Genomic DNA, 24,287 nt, shown 5'->3' on the forward strand with positions numbered 1-24,287 from the left:
ATTATCGGGCAAGTGGGGATCGGATATCTTGGCACTACCCGCACGTGTCGCTCGGCTTCACCCCGCCACATTCACTTGCGGAGGTGCTACAAGACATGGAGAAAACATACACGGCCTGCCGAGGCGGTGCTTGCGATGCTTAGAACTTCCGGCTTACCGCCTCATCTGCAAGCTTTCAAGTGTGGCGCAGGCCCAGAACAGAACGACCGAAAACCTACAACGTACGCTGGGACCAATCACGGCAGTCGTGTCGCCGTGTTCAATTAGCTCAGCGAGAGACACGCAGCATGCAACCCGTCAATCCTGGGAACACGACGCTATCGAGACTAAATGCATTGTTTCGCAATCAAGGCAAAAATGATGCCCCATTGTGACAGTTTCGGACCGAAGCCATCACCACTACGCGTCCGGGCAGGTGCAACGTGGATGCGTCGTCTATCGCTACCAGTCCACCGCCGCATTCAAATAAACCACTGAGTGCGCAAGCTCAGCAACGTGCCCGTCCAAAGCACAACCTTTCTGATCATCTGCTCCGACTTTCACCAGACCGAGTCGTTAGCATCTGCCGTTGAGTGTCGGTCATCCTCTCACTCGCAACCAATCACCATCGCCAGCCGTGTTGCGTGCCCGAACTCGCTCTCCAGGCCGTGCCCCAGTTCTCGAACGCTGCTGGGCGCTGCGGCTGTCTCGAGGGCTTGCATGCTGATAGCCCGCACTTTATCTTCGTGGGTTGAATTCGTTTCACGGGTGGGCTGGCCGATCGCACTCTGTCTCGCAATAAGTAGCCTCCGACCCAGATTACTCTTGACAACTCCAAGTCCTTTGCCTTCAATCCATCGACACCCAGAATCTTGAGAGGCTCTATCAAGGAACTGGACCCTGCGTTTTGCGCGACTTTCTGGATCCTGCACTGAACCGCGGAGGTGCATCGCGCCAGTCTAGCCTCCTCCGAACCCAAGGACGGGACAATAGCCAGTCTGGATCACCGGTACAAAGCTCGTGGCGTTTTGGAGCGACCGTCGAAGAGGAAGGTGTGTTTAGCCAGCGAACGCCTTGGTTCTGAGGTGCAAACTCGCCCGGGCGAGCAAAGACGACCTTTAACATCTCAATTCTTTCATCGCATCCTTCATCTTTGAACAGGTGCGCTGCACATATCGATGTCGCTTGCCCCGCCTCTCAGGGTCCAGCAAGTTAGTCGTGCCAGATCCTTGCCTGCGATTGGCTCGTGCCTGAAGATGGCTACCGAAACCCCCTCCACCCAACCTCTTCTACGCATCTCTTCCGACTCGGAATCTTCTTTCGATGCAAAAGCACCTCATGTTTCCTTGCGCGAGCTAGAAGATGGCAACGGCTCCATCTTTGCTTCGGACGAGGAGGAGATAGTATCGCGACCTGGGTTCTGGCACCGGCTGAGGATGAGCATTCGAAGACGGAATGCAAAGTTGCGGGTCGACGAGGACTGTGGACGTGTGAGGCTACCGGATGAAAAGACGCAGTCGAAGAAGTATCGAGTGAAGAGGAAATATGCAGCTAAAGCCTGTGTTATAATACCACTGCTGGTATTCATCTTCTTGTAAGTGCCTGTCAGACCTTAGCTTCCGCGCGTTCCGGCGGCAACCCTCTCATTCGACAGTTCCCTGCCCTACATGCAGCTGTCATCCTGTCATGATCTGGAGAAATAATAATAGGTATACTGACTCTATTAGTGGTGTTCTTCACATCGTCAATGTGTTCCTGGGCTATGTGCCTACCTTTCTGGATGGCTATGTAGTCTCGTCGTTCGACTCGAGTGTGTTAGACAAGACGCAGCTATTGGATATAACACGCGACGTAACTCCGGTCCCTTGCCACTCGCACAACGATTACTGGCGCCGAGTACCACTTTACGACGCCCTACGCTGGGGTTGCACAGGCGTCGAAGCAGATGTTTGGCTCTTTGACGAAGAGCTGTATGTTGGTCACAGCACCAACGCCCTGACGCAAGATGGCACCTTCACATCCATGTACGTCGACCCATTGGTCAAGATGCTAGACCACAAGAACGAGCTCGGAGAATTTGCGACATCATCCAATGTCAAGAACGGCATCTTCGACACCGAGCCTGCGCAGACTCTGGTCCTACTAGTCGACTTCAAGAACAACGGTCACGATATCTTCCCCGTAGTATCCCAACAACTCAATGCACTCCGCGAAAAGGGCTACCTTACCTACTTCAACGGCAACACCACCATCGAAGGGGCAATCACCGTCGTCGCAACTGGCAACGCCCCCTTCGATCTCATCACCGCAAACTCAACCTACCGCGACATCTTCTTCGACGCTCCCTTGGACAAGCTCGATGAAGGTTCAGTCACCACCCGCGGCGGTCAAGGCACAGTCGGCACAACACCCACCTCCCACTTCGACAGCACAAACTCGTACTACGCATCCGTCAACTTTGGCCACTCAATCGGCACACTTTGGTTCGGTCGCATCACTGAAGCTCAACGCCTCAAAATCCGCGCCCAGATACAGAGCGCGAAGGAGAGAGGGTTGAAGTCGCGCTACTGGAGTGCGCCCAAGTTTCCTATTGGATTGAGGAACAGGGTGTGGAAGATGCTGGTGGAGGAGGGTGTGGGATACTTGAACGGAGATGATTTGCAGGGTATGACGAGGTTGGATTGGGGGGTTAAGAGACACTGGGGTTTGATCGGTTGATCGAGACCACCGACCCTTAAGAAGAGGGGAGGAAAGATGAAGATACGATTTTACGTGGCATGTATGGCGTTCTAAAGGAGTTTGTTCTTGTGGGGGACCTAGCATCATAGTTCCTGAAGGCATTAGTTGAAGATACCCGATAGATGAGATTACAATCAACCATCTTTCTCATACTTACATGACATCATCTTCATGCAACACGCCTTCCATAGCGGCTGTTAGGCATCAAGTAGAGACCTGGATGAACGCGAACAGTGTGATCAGAAAGTCATATATACATAATCTCAATCCAATAAGACCAATAAGGGAGCAGCGAAGTCATCATCAACATCAACAAAGAAGCTTCTTTTCCGCTTCACGAAACGCCAACAGCGCCATACAGTCTATACCCAACACGAAGGCCGTCGTCATCCAGTCATTCCTACATCTAGAACATACTCCAGCCCTTCTTCCTCCGCTCATCCCTATCGTCCCGACGGCCCATCATGCGCTTCTCTCTTTGCTCGAGTTGGCGCAGACCCTCCATCTCCTTGAGTACGTGTTCGAGAAGATCCTTGCGACGCACGACATCGAGGTGGCGTTTGATCTTAGGGTCTTCCTTGGCGAAGCGGTCGATTTCTTCTTGGGAGAGACCGCGGCCTAGGCGGGCGTCGAGTTCACGTGGGAACTAGAAGGTGTTAGTGAAAGTTGTGTGAGTAAGGATACGGGTAGTGGCTTACGATGTAGTAGAACTTGCTTAGCAGCTCAGCGTCAAGGAAGAGATCGGCAGTCGTTGTAAGCTTGTCTGCGACAGCGTCGAGGAAAACTTCTGGGCAGTGGTATTTGTTCTTCTTGCTGGCGCATTGCTTGCTCTTGATGGCGAGCAGGCGTAGTTTGAGCACGTCGATACGGTCGCGGAGGAAGACTGCTTCCCGGCCTGTAATGTTGTTAGTACTGAGTTCGGGTGATAAGAGAGGTAGACTTACCCTTAGCAAGGAGGGCAGAGCTGAACCCGCCAGCACCACCAACTCCGTCACCTTCAAGAACAACTTGTCCGCTTCGTACGCGGTCAATGAAAGACATTACGTCCCTGACTCGCTTACGGCCACCAACTTGTTCTTCAAGCTGCTTTACGGCAGCCTCGACGACCTTCAGCTCGTCCTTGAGCACAGCTGTGACATTTTCCCGACCCTTTGCCCATTCGTTGTCCTCGACTTCGATGCGGTATTTGTAGGGCTTGATGCAGATCTCCAACTCATCGGAGATGTCGTAGGAAAGGTCTTTGAGGATGGAGGTGGAAGCGTCGGTAATGGCTTGTCGGGCGAAGGGGTGGGCGGCGAAGCGAGAGTTGGTGATGAGGCGGTCGATGTGTGCTTGGAGCGCACTTGCGACAACGTTGGTAGCTAGACGTCCGACACCCAGTTTCGTAAGTGCAGCACTGGAGCTGTCGAGCTTGATCTGCCATATTTGATCTTCGCCGTCGATATCAGCTTTGGCAAGGTTCGTAAGAGGGTCGGTCTCAGGGAAGGGAACACTGAGGTCATCGAAAGGTCTGTTCCAGTAGCGCTGTGCAAGCAGATTGAGTACCTGCTGGTCGAGCTCGTGCTTGAGTAAGTCACGAACTTGTTGGCGACCGAACTGCTCGGTAAAGCCACGGAAGGAGTGCTTGAAACCATCTAATGATTCCGCAAGGTATGACTCTGCGCTGATAGGTCGCTCGTTGTATTGGACCTTGTATTCGTATCGGGCATCTTCAAGCTCCCTTTGGATAGCCTCGCTTGTCGTCTTAAGGCTGCCGGCCATTGTCTGCTCGAGCACATGCATGAGCTTCTTCTTGAGGTTCTGCGTTCCGACGGCGAGCTCTGATCCTTCTGAAAACTCAGGATGCGAAGAGAAGTACGCCTTTTCGTTCTTTGTAATCGCATTGGTGATGTTGCCGTTGCCGCGGCTAAAGAGCTTCGAGCCACCAGCACCGGGTGGTACCCGGCACACAACACCGACGTATCCCAGACGCAGAGCATACTTCTGGTCGCTGAGAAGGCTGGCACCGCGTTCGGCATCCACAAGGTCCATCTTTGTAATGACACCAATAGTCCTCTCGCCTCGAGGGTCCATACGTCGGGACGCTCGCAGCGCGGTGCTGTTGGCCAGATCCACGTCGGCGGCGGAGATGGCGAGGATGACATTGGGTGCCTTGATGTATTTCTCGCAAAGCTGCGAAATCTTTTCCTTCAGCTGCGGGGGCTGGTCTCGGCCAACGACCTGGATGTAGCCGGGCAGGTCTATCAGGGAGAGATCGGGGACGTTTGGCGAGTAGATGCGCAGTTGGATAGGGTCATCGGAGACGCAATCGCTCGCTGGCACAGCCAGGTTCAGGTCTGTCAACGTCTTCTGCACCTGACTGAAATCTGTGACCTTTCCCAGGCCGAGAGCTGGGAATTCGCAGTACTCTGCGTGCGCATCTGGTGTGTTGACGAGTGTGAGCTCAATGGGTCGTCGCGTAACCATGTTGTGTCCTTTCGGCAGGAACTCATGGCCTACGATGGCTTCCAAGACCGAACTCTTTCCGGACGATTGCGAGCCGATGACAACAATGGAGGGCAATGTGAGCGAGTCGGATTGTCCAACAGTCTGCAGAAGCCCGCGTATCTCAATCATCTTCTTGGTGAGCATCATCATCTGCTCGTCTCGTGCGATCTTCTCCGCCTGCGGCCTGTCCTCGTCGTCTTCCTGGGCATATCCGAACGCTGCCGCTGTTGATGCACCGGCAGCAGCAGATCCAGCACCGCTCTGCTTGGGTTCTTCGGGGCCCCTGCCGCCACCGTTACTGCCACCACCACCAGATTCGTCCTTGGCGAGTAGGCGCTGTAGCCATTCCGGGTATTGTACGCCCTCGAATTCGTCCTTGGTCGACTTGAAGCCCTTTTCTAGCTGGTCGAAGAAGCCATTTGCCGTGCTGAGTGCGCCGCCCGCAAATTCGGTCGCGCCGTCTTTGGTTCGGTGGAAGAGGTCGAGTGCGAATGTTCCCGCCTCTGTTTGGTGTTAGCTTGGGTTGATATAGTAGAATGTATATACATACGGCCAGCTTGGTACTGGATATATGAGACGCCTGCAACGACAGCCCCTCCGGCAGCGGCGCCTACAGTCGCAAACTTGCCGACCAGCTTCGGTATAACGCGCGCAAAGGAGATGGAGCGTGTAGCGGGGATGTTGTGCAGCGAGTAGCTACCCAGCGGCCATGGTCGTCGCTTCACCAGGCGTAGGCCGGCCTGGTTGCGGAGGAGGCCACCGGCGGGCAGCGAGTGCGTCGTGTAGAAGCGTGGAGTGAGCAGCGGTGAGCGGCGTGCGATGGTGGAAAGGCGGCCCGCGACGAGCCTGCCGCTCATATTGACGACAAAGAGACCACGACAGGTCGGTGGTAGGGCATAGGGTCAGGTAGGGACGTGGGTGCGCGGCTGGACGAGCGTTCAGGTGCGGCTATGCACGTCACCCATCGACTTTTGGGACGCCGGGTGCTTGGGCCTTCAACACGCCGCGTGGGGCTGCGAGTCGCTCGACGAACAACATCGAGACACGACATCCAACCAGATCTGCTTTTCCGTTCATCTACGTGGTCTCGGGTATCTTCGAATTCTAGCTTCACTTCAAACACAAAATTGCCCTTTCCCCAAATGCATTCAACAACGACCCTTCCTCCTTGATCATGTCTCTCAGCCAGTTCCTCGAGCCTTCAACTTCCCTGCTGGCGAACTTGACTAGGACAAAGCCTCTCACGTTCGCAGCACTCCATATCAGCCCATCCGCCTTTTCTCTCTGCTGCCTCTCATACCGCCTCTGCTCATGCGCTTGAAGCTCTGGCTGCACCGCGTCGCCCCAGTTCCTCCCACCAATACGCGGTAGTGCCTCGAACTCATCCAAGAAGAACTTTGACAGTGACGAAAAGATGGGGCCGCGAACGATCAAGGTGCCGAAGACAGAATAGCTATCCATACGTGATGAAAGTTGCAGCCCCGTCTTGCCATGCTTGTCTAGAATGAGGTTGTCCCGTAGAAGCAGTCTCCTTTTGCCCGCATCGTCTACGGTCCAGACCTCGTTGCGGCTCTTGTATCCGTAGATGTCCCAATTCTCTCCCCGTGCGGAACGGCCGCTCGTGACCCAGTCGCAGACACACAGATTACCTTGCTCTTTCTCCAAGTGATAGATCTGGGACTGGGAAAAGGCCGTGTTGGCAAAAGGCTGCACTGGATCGGGGAGATAGACTAAGGCGGAATTGTTCTTGAGATGTATGTTCATATGTTGTCGTGAGACTAGCTCTGGAGTAGGGGTCTTGAAGATCTTGGTCGACCCTTGCGTCAACAGTATCAGCCGTGTATCGCTGTCTAGTCTGACTTCCAGGTCTATGCTGTCTCCAGCTACGATGCCTCCACCATAGGTCAACAGAAACACTGTATGAATGAGACAGGGGGTGACTGCTGCTGTCGCGTCCTCTGCTCCTCTGCCATAATTGGGTGGTGCTAGGGGATCTGGGGCGACTAGCTTGAGTGGGTATTGATATGACACGGTTCGAAGGACAGGCGTATCCGGAGGAAGAATTTCGAGGATTATGAGTCCATGGCCAGGTTTTGATGCTGATGTACCGAAGGGAGAGATGAAAGACATGTCGGAGTGCTATTAGTGCTTGCAAAAGATCATCTTTTACTAAGGTCGGCCCTGAACATGTGTATTGATTTGCCTAGGGTTTGTGCGGAAATGCTTCCAAATCTTGAGTAGCACCAGTATGTGCGCCTGAAAGAGCAGCGGCTTCCTCTGGAGGACGGGATGGCGACTATCAGATAAGTGAGTGCACTTGCCTGCGTGCCTGCCTATTCGATTAGCGCGAGCGCGGACCAAGCCGCCAAGGCGCGACGCGGGGCAGATTTCTTCCTCTCTTAGTCACTTTTCTGCAGCTCCCAACCCCACCTAAACGCAGCCAAAGTATCTACCGATTCGACAACTTTTGCACGCGTTCGAAACTCGACATCGACAACTTCTGCATACTACTCCAAGCGCCCGCCGGGAATTTTTGGTATTTTCGATACACCGACTATTGCGCCCAGAAGTGATCCACAACAGCGGCAGCCACTCACAGCGCGATCTCACCCAGTATCTTCCCGCAGTGCGCGTTCGAATCGCCGCATCGCCACTTTTGACATGCATTAAGCGCGTGTCATCGCAATCTCAATCACACTGCCGGAGTTGAAAGGGGGCGGGTGGTAGCAACATGGCGTCAGGTTTTGACAAGCTGTTGGAATTTCTGCTGTCAGAAATTGCACTTCGCGGCATTCAAGGTATGCATGACTCGTTGCGCGTGTAGTCGTTGCTTCCTCGCGCACTGGCCTCCGTCTGAGCGACTCGATACCTCTATTCCTCCATGAGCTACAACGCCAGACTGTTTGGAAGGCGGAGTGTCGCGTTCGCTTCACCTTGATCGCTAGTTTCCCTTTGCTTTAGCCTTTTTGTCATTCACTCTATCGTCTCACTTACTGACATGTCATAGGTGCTACTAGCGCCGACTTCCGTCACTTCGTTGAGACCTTCTACAAACAAGGCGTCGATAACGGCGGACCCAAGTCTGATGATGGAGACAGCCGTCTTCCTTCGGCTGGACTTGGCCGCACGTTCTATGAGCGTCTGTGGCAATGGCTCACTGATCATCCTGATATCCGCATTGTCTACCAACAGGAAGTTCGTCAATACACTCTCTCAGAGTTCGAGGCGGCCGAGCTTCACGAGACTGGTACCATCGGCGAGACACCCGCAACAGGTTCACTTCAAACTTCCGATAATCCCATCAAAGCAGTAGAGCAGCCTTCCAAATCTCTCTTTGCTTTGCGGGACTCTCTGCGCCAACACATCCTCGGAGATCAACATGACCCGCAAGACCCCTCCACTCGGTCGCCCGAAACTCCCACCCATCCAAATCTGTCACGACCGCGACGTAACCTGCCAGATGGACCGCATCGTACCACAGCAGTCTTCGACGATCCCAGCCCTGACATCACTGCCCCTCGTTTGTATGCGAGTCAGAGCAGGGTATGGCAGGCGTTGACAGGCCACGGTATCGACTTGAAGAAGGTCCCCGCCATGGAATTTGTCTTGCTCTCTCTCATTGCTGCCCGCGGATCGGCAGGCATCACACAGCCCGAACTGATCAACGTCAGTGGCCAGGATAAGAGGTCTGTTCCGCATAGGACGGATGAGTTAGCTCGCAAGAACTACATCAGCAAGATTTCTGTACAATCCAACAAGATGCGCACCAGCCTCTGTATTCACAACAAATTCGTCTCCCAGAACACCTTCATCGAGTCTAGTGCCGTTGAGGACGTGTATCAGGAGGACGGTACGTTTGTGGTCCGGAACTTTGCTCAACTCCTGTACAACAAAGTTGGCCAAGGTGGCATCGTTCCCACGCGATCTATTAGGGAGAAGCTGGTAAGTGTACGGCCTTTATAATCATGTGTCGTGTTCTAACATTACTAGGGTGTCCCGATGTCATCCTGGAACAAGCGCGCCACCCAGGGTGCAATTATCCGACTGGATCAAACAGGAATGATCAAGCGACGTAGAGTTCGTAAGAAGAAGTCTGCCGACGCTTGGATCACATGCATTCAGGTCATGCGCGCGCCACAGGACGAAGACGTCAGGAACCTTGGCTTCCGTCGAACAGCTCCTATCACGACGGATGCGAAGGGCGAGCTACGCGATGAGGATGTCGATGGCGACTCGTTGTTGAACGATCTCAATGACGACATGCCAGACGATCCAGATGCCAATGTCAGCGACCGAGCTAATGCTCAGCCTGCTCCTGATCAAGCTGTCAGCATTCCCCCGCAATGGACGCCTGACCGCTTTCTTCCGAACATGATCTTCAATGCTGCTGCACTGGCTGGTGCGCAGGGTTGGGACGCTGAGGTTTTACGCAACCGGATTGTCGGGCCCTTTTGGAGACGGCCCATTGAATCGTATTTCACCCGTGTGACCAATGACTGGGAGAAGACACAGCCTTTCCATCTACGGCATTTGGCTGTCATACGAGATGCTGGTAATACCAAAGCCAAGAAGTTCGTTCACTACCTCTATCGCACGTACGAGAATTTCCAGAAAGCCGTCGATGACGAGATCGCTGTCTGGGAAGGTGTTTCGGTGCCAGGAAAATCTGCGAAGAGCTCTGCGAGCGAGGTGTCACTCAACGCGTGGGGTTTCCCAGCTGTCAGCGCCAAAGACTTAGTTCGAAAGACTGGTGCAGCAACACTATCTGAAGCTGGTCTGGCCATTGTGAAACCTCGCAAGAACGGCCCGCGTTGGGATAACGGTGTCGCAGAGCAGATCGGCTATCAGAAGCACTCGAGTTCAATGCTGAAACCTACAACATCGGATACAGCAGGTCGGTCCAAGAAACAGAAAGCCGTCAAAGTCAAGCCCGCCAGGGCACCAAAGGCTGCTAAAGCTTCTAAGACGTCTTCAACCATCTCGCTCACTCCCGAACAGAAGATCAAGCTGGGACTGCATCGCCATGCTCGCCTGAGCAGACATGTTCAAAACCAAATTCTTGCTCATCGCGAAAAGACCGGTGATCCGTCAGCAATACCCGACAGCATTGAGCACGGTTCGGCAAAACGTCCACTAGCTCAGCCGTTAATGACAGCAGAAGAGCGGATAGCGAAGGGTATAGCACCAAAAGGGCGCATGCCAATGGGCGTGGAGAACGCGATTCGAGAGGAACGCGGTTTGCCTGTGGTGGTGAAGAAGGTGAAGAAACGGACGACGAAGTCGGCAACCGAGCCTACAGTCCTCAGCAACAAGCAAAGGATAGCTATGGGCTGGTCGTGTCAGGGTCGGATACCAGACGATATCATTGATGGTCTACGTCAGGAGCGCAAAGACGGCATTCCTTTGGAAAACTCGAAGATCATTGCTATTTGGGACGCCGAGATGAAGGACAGGGCGAGGAGAAAGAAGGAAGAGGGCGCAGGATCCACCAAAAAGCAAGCCTCACCCTGCAGGGACAAAGATATCGACGTCTCTATGGAGAACCCTGAGGCTGACTATGTGCCTGGACCTACTCTCACGGAGCCAGGGACTGGTCATGTCTCGCCCGAGCCCGTTACCGGAAAGCGGAAGGCGAAGGACGTGGTCGCTACCCCAAGAACGTCGAAGAGACGCCTCACCAAAACTACAGTTTCACAGAGGTCAGAATCAAGGACTGTGGCATCGATGTCGCCCTCGCCCACTGATGTTGGAAGTCCGCCCGGAAACGCAGCTTCCCCTGTCCGTCCTGATGATCATTCGGGCCAGTCAACTACAGTACACATTGCCCGGCCTTTGACGAAAACATACGTTCCGCTCGACGCCTCCAAACTGGACGCTCGAGCACGGGGTGTGGTTGATCAATACGACAAGCGATGCTCCCCGGGCCTGTTTCTCAATCCTCATATGAAGCAGAAGGTTGCGCGAGGTCGACCACGTAAGGCCCTGATGGCCACCTTCAAGCTACCGCATCTAGCCGATCTCGACTGGTTTATAACAGAATCGGAGCAGGAGCAAGGCGCGATTCAAGCAGAACGTTCTCAAACACCCCAGTCTGTGCAGACCAGTGTTACCCAGCGAGATGGAGCAACGACTCAACCGCATATTGAGGCGCCACTCGCTCATCTGGAGACCATCCCACAAAACTTGACCCCAGCCCAAACACGGTCACCTTCTCCAATGCAACCGCAGTCACCGATCGGAATGCAGACGCAAAAGGATGTTCTGATCCATGAGGAGTCATCTATCTCTGCTAGACAGTCAGTCCTACCTGATAGCGAGCCGTCACAAGACAGCAATGAGGTCAACAAAGAAGAAGCGACATCGTCTGTACCTGACGCAATGGTCATTAGAAGCGACGACGTTGTCACGGCTATAACTGCAGCCTCCGCCAATGTTGAAGAGCCTAGTGATGTTTCTCCCAAGCCGACACGGAAACAACCGCCCCAGACAGTCGTACCAACACCTCGTATGGTGGGCGGCTGGGCCGCCATCAATGCAACCGAGCGCGCCCGTATGACACCGTATCAGAGCCCTTATGCCGCCAGCCCAAGTCCGGTAGCCCAGTCGTCGCCAGCTCCCGTTCCCGAGGCCAATTCTGGTGCTCCTCCGCCCAACGCGGTTCACAGCGCTATCGTCGAGACCCCAGTACCGACTATCCCGGGCACCAAACCAAGGAAAGCACAACGTGGTGGCATTGCAGGAACCCAACGCACGTTGAGGCAGAACCTCATTCTCGAGATCATCAAGATGTGCGGCGGTGTTTTTCCAGGCGGCGGTGAAATGCCACGACCGTTTCTCACGCTTTGGGAAGAGCGGCACCCGAACATCCCGAAGCCTTCTCCTAGCACCATCACCGAGACGCTCAGGAACATGTCTGTAGACCCGAAGTTCGGATTGAAACATTGGAATTTTGCCTCGCAACACCAGAACATGCCAGGGACTGCCGTTCGCAGGATGTATACATGGGCACATCTGAACGAAAGGAGCCCGGAAGTCCTCAAGTTGGCGCATAACATGGCTCAATATTCCCAAGTCAAAGACTACAATGCCCGTAGGTCAGAGAAATCACTCCTGTATTACCCAAAGGAGATCCGTGATCTGATTGGCGAGGTCGTGTCGCACCAACCGATTGAGCCCGCTCCCAAGGACGAGAGCATTATCCTCAACCAATTGAATCCTGAACTCGAGAGGCAGATTACCGAAGCTAAGCTTCGAAAGCGTAGCGTGTGGTCGAAGCAGAAGAGGCTAGAAGCCAAAGCCCGCAAGGCTCAGAACGCTCAAGTAGAACAAGCGTCTTCTAAACAGCTCGCGGACGGCAGCGGCGCACAGCGCACGAAGCGGGCACGACTGGCTAGTTTGAACGACAAGAGCAAGAAGTTGCGTCGGGCTCCTTTGTATACCGCCAACATGGGAGCTTTCGACGAAGACTCCGACGATATGGCGGATGATGAAGTTGCTGCTACCACGGCCGCGAAGTCCGGGCCGATAACGCTCATTTGGACGCGTCCCATCGTTGCACCCGTTCCGGAACGTGAGCACCAGTCCGATGAGGAGCCGCCTGAGGACGATGAGAGCGATGAGGAAATGCCTGATCTGGTCACGCAACAGGCGCCCGGCAACGCTGTCAGTGAGCGCGACCTACCGCCCGTGGAACAGCCCGTCGTGGAGGATTCTACTGGAGGGGTGACAGCGGACGAACCTGATTCCACTGGAGCCGACAAGGTTGCTTCTTTGGCTTCTAGTGAGCAGGCTACAGACGGACCTGCTAATGTGAAGAAGAGCAAGAAGCGTGTCCGGATTGCAGCTCCACGCGACCAGTCCTCGAGGAAGAGGGTTCGGATTTCCCTAGCAGCATCTACGACTGCGCCAGATGTAGCAACCACTGTTCACTCCAGCACAGACGGTGAAGCGCAGTCCGGCTCGGAGGAAGAAGATGAGCCTGAAGATGACGACGACGCTGTACCGTCCAACAGGAAGAAGCCAAGGACAAGGAACTTCGGTGGACGGCAGCGAGGCAGGCCAGGCCCTACTCCCACTCTGCTGGAACGCCTTACTGGTCTGACAGGTGATCCGAACGATCCAATCTACCAACCTCCTCAGCGTGCACCGAGACCTGGGAGAGCAGTGCAGACATGGCGCGAGCGCAAGAGGACACGTCTGAACCGGTTTAAAGAGGAACGACAGTATGCTCGGGCTGCTGACACGCTGGACGACTTCAAGAAGCTTTTCTACACCTTCGTTGTGTTGTCTTCGCTATCTGGGAATGACCGGCAAATTGATTGGTGCCTTTTCAAGAACGTACATACTGGCGACAGATTCTTCGACATGGCCAAGGCCAAGAAGCTTTGGAGCTGGATGCAGGTGCACATGGCTGAGCAAATCCGTGAGCTCACCACAACATTCCAGTCACTTTACTTGGAAGCATATGAGACCGGCAAAGTTGCTTCTATCGAGGATCCCGAGACGCACGACTGGGCAGGCCTCATACAATGGGCTATGCGGAAGTGTGCCTATCCCGATCTTCCTCTTCCCGTCTTGAGGCAAGCACTGCAGCAGTTCGATGTCGATGAGTCAAACTACGAGATCATGGATCGGGTATTGTGGTACAAAGCTGCAACTGCAGATCGGACGAGGACAATGCTTCAACTGCAACAGTCTTTCACCGCTCCTCTCCATCGATCGCGGAAGGCAACCTGGTCCTCCGACGACAAGCTTCTCAAGGCACGGTCATGGATCCGTGCAAACACGGCTACCCCACAAGCACTCTACAACGCAAATCTGGCTCACGAGAAGTTCAAGGATCTCGGCGAGACTATACTTGTCAACGTCGTAGGTGATCTCGTGGACAAGCAGCATATCAGGATGCGCAAGCTCAAGCGTCTCTTGCCCGGCCGTAACTACAACTTCACGCAAGCTCTAGCGAAGAAGTATACACGCCTGTTCCAGCTCGACGACTTCATGAACGCCGTGGCAGTCAAGAAAAAGATGGATGCTGCGTTTGCCGACGAGGATGCAGGGTTCTACAACATGTCGCGTTGCGAAGACGACGGTGCCTTTGCAGCTATTATGACTATGGTGAACGAGGGTATCGTCAAGCTTGTACCTCAGCTACCGCCTGTCAACAGCGACTTCGACGCCGCACTTCCGAAACTGTCTAAGTGGGGCTTCTGCGAAGGCGGTTATAATCACCGCGCGATTGACCGTGCTCGGTTGTTCTGGGATATTCACGTTGTGCCGACAGCAAGCTATAAGTTCGGCAACCCACTACAGCCGTTGGCGACGCCACCGTCATCCATGGACGATGTTGAACCCGCGGTTTGGTCAGCCTTACCTGAGCCGCCTCTTCCTGGCAAAAACGATGCTGGCGCGCTATTACCCATTTGGAGTAGTATCGATGGCCAATCCGTGACGTGGCCATGGTGGTACCGGGTCTTGAACTTGGTGCTACAACCTTTGATTTTCTTGGCTGGCGCGACGGCTGCCGACATCCACTCTCATTGTCCTGAACATACCACCGAGCTCTTCGAGATTGAACATGTTCTAGCCTGGCTCCAGTCCGTCAATGCAGTCAAGAAGACGATTGGTGGCGGCTACATTACCCTGCCAGGCTTCTGGGCTGCATTTGGCGATCATCTGCGCGACACGGAAGGCGACTGGTTTGGCGAGCATGTCAAGCGCAAGGCGAAGAACCACGAGAAGCAGCGATGGCGCGTCGATTACAACTTGAGGCTCTCGACACTACAAGCGCGTAAGGCCGTAGGCACTGACGCGACTGCTGTTGATGAAGAAGGCGCTGCGAGTGTTCAAGATGTCGGCACTCTGGAGACGAGTACTAGTCGCGAGATCCTCAAGAACCCGAAACAACAGTACCGTATCATGCACCGCGCCCTCAACTCTGAGCCGTCTCATGCAGAGGAGCACGAATCGGATCCTAGACGCGCTTCCCGCTCTGCGACCCCACAAATTGGGCAAGAGCCCGTTGCAGATCCGACGGCAAGCGGCTCGCACACTCCCGCAGCAATCAACATGCCAAGTGAGGATGTGGAGATGGCGGATGCTGACGTGGACGCCGAAGGAGAGGAGGACATCGACGCTGAAGGAGAGATTGATGATGACATGTATTGAACATGCACGTACGCAACGGGTGGTGGATGCTGCATATGAGGCGGTGTGGGTGGGCGGTGAATTTTTTTTCCAAAAGTTTGTCCTTTTTACATGCATAGCGAGGCGCGTACTGTGGGATGATACCACGATCTGAGAAGAGAGGCGTCAATGCCAAAGATCCTGTACAACAGTCGGAAACGTATGAGTAATGCGCGATGCGGTAGGAGCAATAAGTCTTCGCAAAGATGTTTTCCAAATGTGCAATGTCACGATGCGCAGCGCGAAATGTTTGATGGCTGGTCATGCAATGTTCCTGGCCTTCGGCGGGCAGGTGCTTCGATGATGAGGAGGGTTGCAGCTGCAGCGGCCACCGCACTTACCCGCGCGTGCAAACTTCAACGCGCCATCAAAGAGACAAACACCATCACCGCCTCGGGGAACACCGCATAGTCGTCAACCTGGATTTATATATTTTTGAGCTTTCTCCATGTCCTCTTCTTTTCTCTAACTCAAGAGGTCCGTTCCTGTTGGGTTCATCCGCAAGCCCAGGAGGAGCGAACGCTTTCATCTTCGTATATACTTGACTCTATCTTATTCTTCGTACATACGCACAAGCACAATCTCTTGTAACACCCCTCTCTCAGCCCTGGTATGCTCCTCGGTCTTGATCAACGTATGCGTCTATGTATAGCAGACCGGCTATATCCCACCGTAGGATCTCGTGCATCCCGAATCTCCTCTCTGGTATGCAAACTTTTCTTATTTAACGAGACTCTGGCAACGTGCTCACTACTTTCAGGACAAAAGAAAGCAACTGCCAAACGACTCGCACTCGTCCAAAGTATACCCAGCCAAGTTATTGCCGCGTCCGCAAGAGATGGTCGGCTGATCAACTCGACGACGCGAGTACACTGAAGGACTCTCTCACCAGGTGGGGGTGGAGCGGAAGACAGAATGCTCAATATGCATTTTGGTGGACTGTCTATTTTGTATTGCCGCATGACCACGACCTTTTCTTTCCGCTCCCAAACCGTCCATGGCGGACGTGCGAGACAGGTGGCAACGATCTCGTATATAAGCAAACGAGGAAAGACGCTATGTGCTCAGCCCTTGGTTATAACCATACATTGTAAGCTTAATTGGGTTTTGGGTAAGTCATGTTGCTAACAGATAGTAGTTTTATACCTACACCTTTGCAGCCATGTGGAGCTTTGGCTGAGCCTGGATGTTCACGGTCAAGTTGTTGTCGTCTTTGCGAGTCGACTCCTCGCTATGTATACGTACCACGCATGGACACAGAGACCCTTGGTAAGATGGCTTGATCGATCGCATCTCCAAGAACCTCATCAAAGCCAGCTTACCTTGTCATGGGACTTCTGGTCGCGACCAGCAGAAGAAAATCACAACCCGGCTGTCTATAATGAGTGACAAAGTAAAGAATGCTACTTTCACTCAGATCTGCGAGTCGTTTTGGTTCAGGCGAACGGTGGTTGACGACAGCTCATGCTGAGAAGGATGACTCCGGTGGTGAAGAAAAATATCACCAGGACCTCTCTCGTAGCATCTACTTCTATCAGTCACTTCCCTTGCCCATCCGCCCCAAGCTGCAAGTTCCGGCAGGTCACACTAAAACGACATACCATCGATCGCCTAGTTACCGACAGAAGAAGACATGAAGTATGTTCTTGTTCCAACCCCAGGAGACGCTGGTATCCGTACATCGACGACATGGCTCGAACGCTTCAATCGCAAGCCCAAAGACAACGCTATCCGCGGTCGAGATTTCGTGCGCTCACTACGGATTCCGATTGTGATTACACATACGGACAATTTACCTATATATATTTTCCAATGAGCCTGTTGTGCAGAGAGCGCATGCCACCATCAGCGCGATGCTCAATCTATAAACGGAGAAGCCAATCAAACGATTTATAATCTTGTTCAGGCTGATTCTGGCTTGGATGGTTTTCTTCATCGCCATTGTAACAGTGTGGCGGCGGATGTCCTCGCAAAGCCTCACATGTACATCTGCTTGGATTTTGTGCAGCCCTTCGTACATCTCGAAGAAAAGAGCAGAAATTACTTATATACACGAGCAGAGCCCTGCTTCTATATCATTTCCCCTCCGGAAGCATGGGAGAAAGAGAAAGAGAGAAGCCACGGAACCATTGTCGGAGGTCTTCGATGGCAGACGTATGGACTACTGTGTCCGAAGCCGAGCTTTCGCAGTTGCACATACGGACACTTCATCTATATATAGCCCAATGATCCAGTCGCGCTGGAGTTCCGACATGGCCACGCTAGAGATTATCCATACCAAGCCCGAGGACATCGCGATACGGTTTAGGCCACTGTGTACCAAAAGCTCATGGATGAGCCAAGATCAACGCGGCCTCAAATGTGTCAACGGAGAAGTGGAAAAGAACATATAATCGAAGAAGAAGAAGAGTACGGATTACTTGTATATAGGATAGCGGAGGCCACACGCCAGTGCAGAAAGCAGAAGTGGGACGGGCACTGGATCACTACATCGCCTAATGTTGTGCGCTTTGCCTACCGCGGGTGCCCTGCGCAACGCTTTTGCTTCGGTATACTTGGCACGAACTCAGCATGGAGAAGATCGTGCAACATTGACCACCGCTACCATGAGCGACTCAACGCCGAAATAGATTGAGGACGCGATGCCTCCAAAGAAGACTGGGATTTAGAGCGGAGAAACGACGACAAAGACCTACATAGTGACGGACGTGGAGGCCACTTGTTACACCAAAGTCATGTTCAACTGCCCCTATGACCACGAAGAAGCCGCGAGCCAACGAAGAGAGCCGGTGACATTGTTCTGGCATACCTCGGATATGAAGTAACAGTATATACAGAGAGACTGGGCGCTCTTACTGAGCTGCTAGATGCCGGCCCAGCGACTTTCGACGAAGAACAGTCTGATGATGAGCAGTCTGACGACGAACAGTCTAACGACGATTGCAGCATGTCGGCTTGGAATAACGAACGTACGGGAGATGTCTACCGGCCACACTAATGTTCGCGTGTGAGGAGATCAAAGATCCTATCGAAGTGACCTTCGGGCAAGTTATTACAGATAAAGCAACAATCAAATCCATATCATTCCCTCCGTGTTGTGAGGAGGCGCATCGCGTCGTCATAGTCAGATATAGTTCACGCTAAACTAGCGTCTGTTGCGTGACGCGTCCAGGGGTGCCAACCTTCTCTTTACTCACCCAGCCTCCCAATTCTCATTACCGTTGATTGCGTCGCAAAACACTCCATACAATTATCGAGAAACACATCGATTACCGCCCGTGCGCACAATTTGATAGAGATACTCCTGCTTGCTTGGAACATACACGTAGCGCCAACCTCACAATGAAACGAGTAAGCCCAATCATAGATCATGCGCGCGTTCGTCTATTGGACTACAAACTATTTACATAAACAGCTTGCGCTTCGCATCAGCCACGGCTCTTGATGATGCTCGCAGCCTTCTCGCCGACAGCGTACATGGTCGACTGGATGTGCTGGGAGGGGATAAGCGGGAGGATGGAAGCATCGACAATAGACAGTTTCTCGATGCCATAGAAGAGAAGCTCGTCGGACACACAACCACCCATATCCTCAGGTAACATAGCACAGCTGCCGGAAGGATGCGAAAGTGTCGGCCAAATGCTTCCCTGCTCAATCATCTTATTGATGATCTCGTCATCAGTCGTGTACTGGGCTCCCGGCGTCGTCTCGACCGGGGTGTACTTTGCCAGTTCTGGGCCCGCCCAAACCTTACGGATATAGCGGACGCACGCAGCAAGAACAGCTTTGTCGATGGGGTTGCTGAGTGCATTGTAGAAGATCTGTGGTGGTCCTTGAGGGTTGGTTGCGTTAATCATGATGGTTCCACGAGAGACCGGCTTCTCCAAGCCGACGAGCATGTAGCCACCTGAGGATGGGACAGGGTACTCTACTACAGCGGCCTTTTCGTTTTGGAAGATGTTGGCGAGAACTTTGCGCTGTGCTGCGACACCTTTGAGCAGCTTCGCATTGTTCTTGTAGATCGATGGCAAATGCGCGTCATTCTCCTGGGCAAGCACCCGGTCCGCGATACTGTCGTAGTTTTCGGGATCTACAACCGGAAGCGGCATCATCGCTAGAGTGTTGCCACGAGCCTGTGTCAGCGGTCCAGTCTTGTTGGCACGGTACTCTTCCCAGGCTGAAGCATTGTACGCCGGGTCTGTGGTCAAGGAAAATCCGTTCGGGGTGCTGCCACCGGTGACGTTCCACCCAACGCCAGTATACGGATGGTCTTGGAAATTCGAACCCACACCGTCATGTTCAAGCTTTACGGTGATGCCAGCAGCCTCAATTGCGGCTCTTGGTCCGATGCCGCTGTTCTGGAGAAGCTTTGGTGTGTTTACAGCGCCCTGGAAGCGAAAATGACAAGTTAGTATATGCGCAATTCTGCAGGCAGCTTGACATCTCACTTACCGCAGCTAAGATGACCTCTTGCTTTGCGTAGTAGGTCTTTGTCGAGCCAGTATTCTTGTCGGTGACCTTTACGCCCTTGGCCGAGAGGGTTTTATTGCCGTCGAACACGAGTTCAGTCGCGAGAGACTCCAGTACGACATTTAAGTTCGACCGACTCATGATAGGATCGTAGTACGAGTTACGAGCGTGGGTTCTTTCACCAGTCCTGGGGTCCATGGTATTGGGGTACCATGATGTACCATATGCCTCGCCGTTGTTTCCATCGCGAGCGGCATGCGCGTTACCGGTACCTTCAAAGGCGTCGAAGAAGTCAGTGATATCGGAGTATTGTGTGTCCGTGACGCCGATCTTCAATGGACCTTTTCCGTAGCTGGAAGTTACTAACGTTAAAAGCTGCTCACACGGGCAAGATTTCGCTGACTTACGCCTCGGGGTCCCAGGTAATACCGACTTGATCAATAGTCTCCTGTGGAGCTGGGATGTACTCTGTTCCCATCTTGAAAAACGGATAGATCCCCTCCCATCCCCAACCCTTGTTGCCCAACGCCTCCCAGGCATCGTAGTCTGCCGCTGATCCGCGATCATATATCATTCCGTTGACGAGAGACCCGCCTCCGAGAATCCGCGCGACACGAGTGTTCCATGTCTTGTTCCCGAGAAATGGTTCTGGTTGGCACACGTAGTCTGTCCACAGAAGAGAGGTATTGAGAGCATATGTGGCGCCATAAGGCATGCGGATGTTTGGGTTGTCGTCTGCTCTTCCGGCTTCAATGACAAGTACGGATTCTGTACGACCATCATGTCAGCTTTGTGTAACTCTAGATTGGTTGGTCAGTCTCACTGTTCTTGTCTTCGGTCAGACGATTGGCCACGACGAGACCGGTCACACCTCCTCCAACAATAACATAGTCGTAAGTTTCCTGGGCGGCTGACAGCCCAAGCAAAGTAACAACGGCTAAGTTCCTAGGGTAAAGCATCCTGGCGAGCTGCTTCGAGGCGATACCACAAGAAGAGGTTGACTTTGACGAGGGTGGAATGCGCCGGGTGAGGAAGAAGGGGAGCTCTTGAGCTCTTAAACTCTCCACAAAGCCCCATATTAGCTCTTAGCATTTTCGCGGTACCTGAGCGTGCATGAGTTGTATGGATACACGAGTCGGTACACCGTTGTGGCTAAGGTCGGCAACAAACCTCCGATACAGTTAGCAGTGAACAGTAGATCTGGCCAACGGGTCCTGAATTCAAGCGGCATATCAGGTCCTTGCAATTGCATGGCGCAAGATTGAAGATTGATGGAAACAGCATGGCCCCGAGATTAGGCGATCTTGGCTAGACGGCTCGGCATTGTCCCGCATTCAGGAAGTCACCCCACCCACACCAACGCCGCTCCCCTGCCTAACTCTGATTCTTTGATACTGGAGGACACCTTTGGGTGCAGACGATCCTAGCAAGTTTTGCTGACCACTATAGGTTCTCGTTTGCCTTTCCAGGATCTTGACGGGCGAGATTGATCTTCTTGCAACGTCTTTATGCTTTTACCAACTTCCGAGCAGCATTGAGATGTTTAAGTTGGAGGCAGCATTGTGGCGACTCCCAATATACCGGTAGCAGGAGCAGGGTCGTGGTTTACACATATTGCGGCGCCGCTGCTGCTAAGTTAGCACGTTACTAAACACTAACTTTTTAGAATCTTAGAATCCTAACTTTTAAGCATTTTTCTTATACTAATTAATTTGCTATAGTAGCCTCTAACTACCTTAACTATCTAGATATCTACGCTTATATATAAATAGTCTAGAATAGCTAATATAGTAATACCTAAAAGTTTACTATACTTAGTATAACTTTTTTAAACTTAATAAAATAACTTTAAGAGTCTAGCTTATAGAAATTTACGTACTTTTAATAAAAAATAATAGTATAAACTTAATTACGCTATAGCTTCTATTAGTAAAAGTATACTATTAAAATACTAAGCTATTTTAAACACTATTTACTAGTAAATTTAAGTAGACTAAAAAGCTATAAAAACTTACTATAATATTATTTAAAACTTAGCTATAGCTATTAATAGCTATTTAGATTATTTTACTAACTTTACTTAGATTTCTATTACTAGAGAACTATAGAAATAAGTATTAAAAGCTATTTACTTATTATTTAACTTCTTACTAGTTTCTAGAAGTAATACTAAAGCCTCTACTAGCTTATTCTACTACTTCTAAGTAGATATAGTAAAAACTCTAAAAAATTCTATACCTTTATAAAAAAGCGCTACTAAGATAAAAGTAGTACTAATAGTAAAGCTAGCACTACGCTCTATAGTTTATTTACTACCTATAAATAATTATATTTTTATTACTTTTAAGCTAGTAGTATATATATAATAAGCCTTTTTATTTACTATATATAAAGCTATTATAGAAGCTATTAAAAATAGAATTACTTTATCTAATATACTTTAGACTAAGGCTATAAAAACTAGTTAGGCTATTATACTTTATAATAAAGATATTAAAGCTTATTTTATAAACTAAGAACTACGTAAACTTATAATTAGAGTAGTTAAAAGTAAAGATACTAAGCTTTCTAAGCGCTAAGTTAACTATATAGTCTAAGGCGTTAATAGCTACTATAAATTAATTTTAAGTAGTTTTATCTCTATTTACTTAAATAAAGTTTATAATAAAGTACTTTTATAAACTAGAGTATAACTTATAAGTATCTAACTATTATAGTATAGCTTTTAGAAGAATAGAAGAATTATATAGATTATTTCTTCTCTCTAGACCTAAGAGATAGAGCCTATAGCGTACTTTTTTAGAATTAAGTAATTACGTAATTATGTAATTACGCAATAACACGTTACTATATTAGACCTAATAGCAAACTTAAAAATCTCTAATATAAGCCTAGATTTGCGCCTTATAACACTTATACCTACACTATCTCTACCTCTACTACTAATATAATAGTTACTACACGCGCAATTATAATAGGCTAACTACTTTATATTTATTATATATTACTAATAGCTATCTAGACTATTAACTAGTACTAGCACTAGTCTTATATAATTGCGTAACACTAAAAGAATACCTAGTAAGTCTACTACTAGTATAAAGCCTCTAAACTAGTAATCTATATTCTATATATAATTACTTATAAGTCTAGCTATATTAGCTATATTGCGCAACTACTACTTACTATCTATATTTACTCTTACCTACCTGCCTACCTACCTATTCTCTATCTATACTAATAAGTCTCTAGCTCTTACTACAGCCTTCTATACTTTATAATAATACTTAGGTTACTCTAGAGCGCCTATAACTACTATTTCTTAGCTTACTAGTCTATTTACTACTATACTTATACTAGTAGCTTATCTCTTTTTTTCTAGATAATTCTAAGCGTCTCTAACTTCTAGAGTAAACTCTAGAAATAGAGTTCTTTACGTTATATATACTTTTACACTACTATAAGCACTAGCACTATTATAGTATAAGTATATATACTATTTACTATTCTCTAACGCTTAAATTTCTTCTAGGTAAAGGCCTTATCTTTTTTCTTCTTTATAGTATAGTATATAAATAGCGTATTTATCTAAAATAGCTTAATAATAAAAGGCATATCTATATAAAGATAATTATATAGTACTAGATCTTCTAAGTTAAACTCTACTAGAATAATAATGTTATAAAAAGTTACTACTATATTACCTAAGTTACTATTATATATCTACGCTCTAAGCTATAAGATATTAAAAATTATATTAGTATTAGTAATGCTAACTCTATAAGAGACTAAGCCTATTAGTAGTACTAAGTAACTATTACCTAGGCTAGGCACTAAAGAGTTAGAAGTACCTACCTAGGTAGTAGGCACAGAGAGAAAAGCAGAGTTTAATATCTTTAAGGCTTAGAAGTTGTATCTAGGTATTTAGCTAGGTATTTAGCCTAGATATTTAGATATCTTAGAGATGTAAGAAGTTCTTTAAGATAGAAAGTTATTAGATAAAAGAAGAAGAAGAAGAGAAGTATTCTCTATGTGCGAAGTTTATATAACTCTCTCTAGACTACTATTCTCTATACTATAATTTAACTCTATTACTAACTATAGTTTACTTACGTAGTACTATAGTTTAATACTACTTCTACTATAGTTTTCTATCTACTTCTACAGCTAATAGAAAGGCTCTTATTTAATATTATACTACGCTCTACCTTCTACACTTTTTGCTAAGACCTTTCTATTATTACTATTAGTATCTATCTTAGAAAGCTTATTTTTACGTTAATTTCTAGAATTAAGAATATTTTAATATTTCTATAGCTATACAGCCTCTAATAGCTCTACAGCTTACCTATTACTACTTCTAAGTCTACCTCTAAGTTTACTAGATAAGCTTATATTACTATTACTCTTCTATAAGTACATTATTACTA

General features: G+C 50.1%; 5 protein-coding genes across 5 annotated transcripts; 2 read left to right on the forward strand and 3 right to left on the reverse strand.

Annotated features, from left to right (window-relative positions):
- Window positions 1-1,235: 1,235 nt before the first annotated feature.
- J4E85_003420 (uncharacterized protein) lies at window positions 1,236-2,697 on the forward strand (the record flags this gene model as incomplete). The annotated part of the gene is made up of 2 exons (XM_051467688.1): window positions 1,236-1,573; window positions 1,707-2,697. 2 exons carry the CDS (start codon window positions 1,236-1,238, stop codon window positions 2,695-2,697), a joined length of 1,329 nt encoding a protein of 442 aa, XP_051328847.1.
- Window positions 2,698-3,124: 427 nt separating this feature from the next.
- On the reverse strand, window positions 3,125-6,062 carry J4E85_003421 (uncharacterized protein; the record flags this gene model as incomplete). The annotated part of the gene is made up of 4 exons (XM_051467689.1): window positions 3,125-3,364; window positions 3,417-3,613; window positions 3,663-5,708; window positions 5,756-6,062. 4 exons carry the CDS (start codon window positions 6,060-6,062, stop codon window positions 3,125-3,127), a joined length of 2,790 nt encoding a protein of 929 aa, XP_051328848.1.
- A 253-nt stretch (window positions 6,063-6,315) lies between these two features.
- J4E85_003422 (uncharacterized protein) lies at window positions 6,316-7,335 on the reverse strand (the record flags this gene model as incomplete). The annotated part of the gene is made up of 1 exon (XM_051467690.1): window positions 6,316-7,335. The coding sequence occupies one exon, from the start codon at window positions 7,333-7,335 to the stop codon at window positions 6,316-6,318; it is 1,020 nt and encodes a 339-aa protein (XP_051328849.1).
- A 601-nt stretch (window positions 7,336-7,936) lies between these two features.
- Window positions 7,937-15,369, forward strand: J4E85_003423 (uncharacterized protein; the record flags this gene model as incomplete). Its single annotated transcript, XM_051467691.1, has 3 exons — window positions 7,937-8,003; window positions 8,213-9,147; window positions 9,196-15,369. 3 exons carry the CDS (start codon window positions 7,937-7,939, stop codon window positions 15,367-15,369), a joined length of 7,176 nt encoding a protein of 2,391 aa, XP_051328850.1.
- A 3,446-nt stretch (window positions 15,370-18,815) lies between these two features.
- Window positions 18,816-20,816, reverse strand: J4E85_003424 (uncharacterized protein; the record flags this gene model as incomplete). The annotated part of the gene is made up of 4 exons (XM_051467692.1): window positions 18,816-19,775; window positions 19,840-20,209; window positions 20,265-20,625; window positions 20,681-20,816. The coding sequence occupies 4 exons, from the start codon at window positions 20,814-20,816 to the stop codon at window positions 18,816-18,818; spliced, it is 1,827 nt and encodes a 608-aa protein (XP_051328851.1).
- Between the last annotated feature and the right edge of the window lie 3,471 nt (window positions 20,817-24,287).

Source organism: Alternaria conjuncta, assembly GCF_024043145.1.
Source record: "Alternaria conjuncta strain BMP 0040 chromosome Unknown scaffold_4, whole genome shotgun sequence".
Classification (NCBI taxonomy): Eukaryota; Fungi; Ascomycota; class Dothideomycetes; order Pleosporales; family Pleosporaceae; genus Alternaria; species Alternaria conjuncta.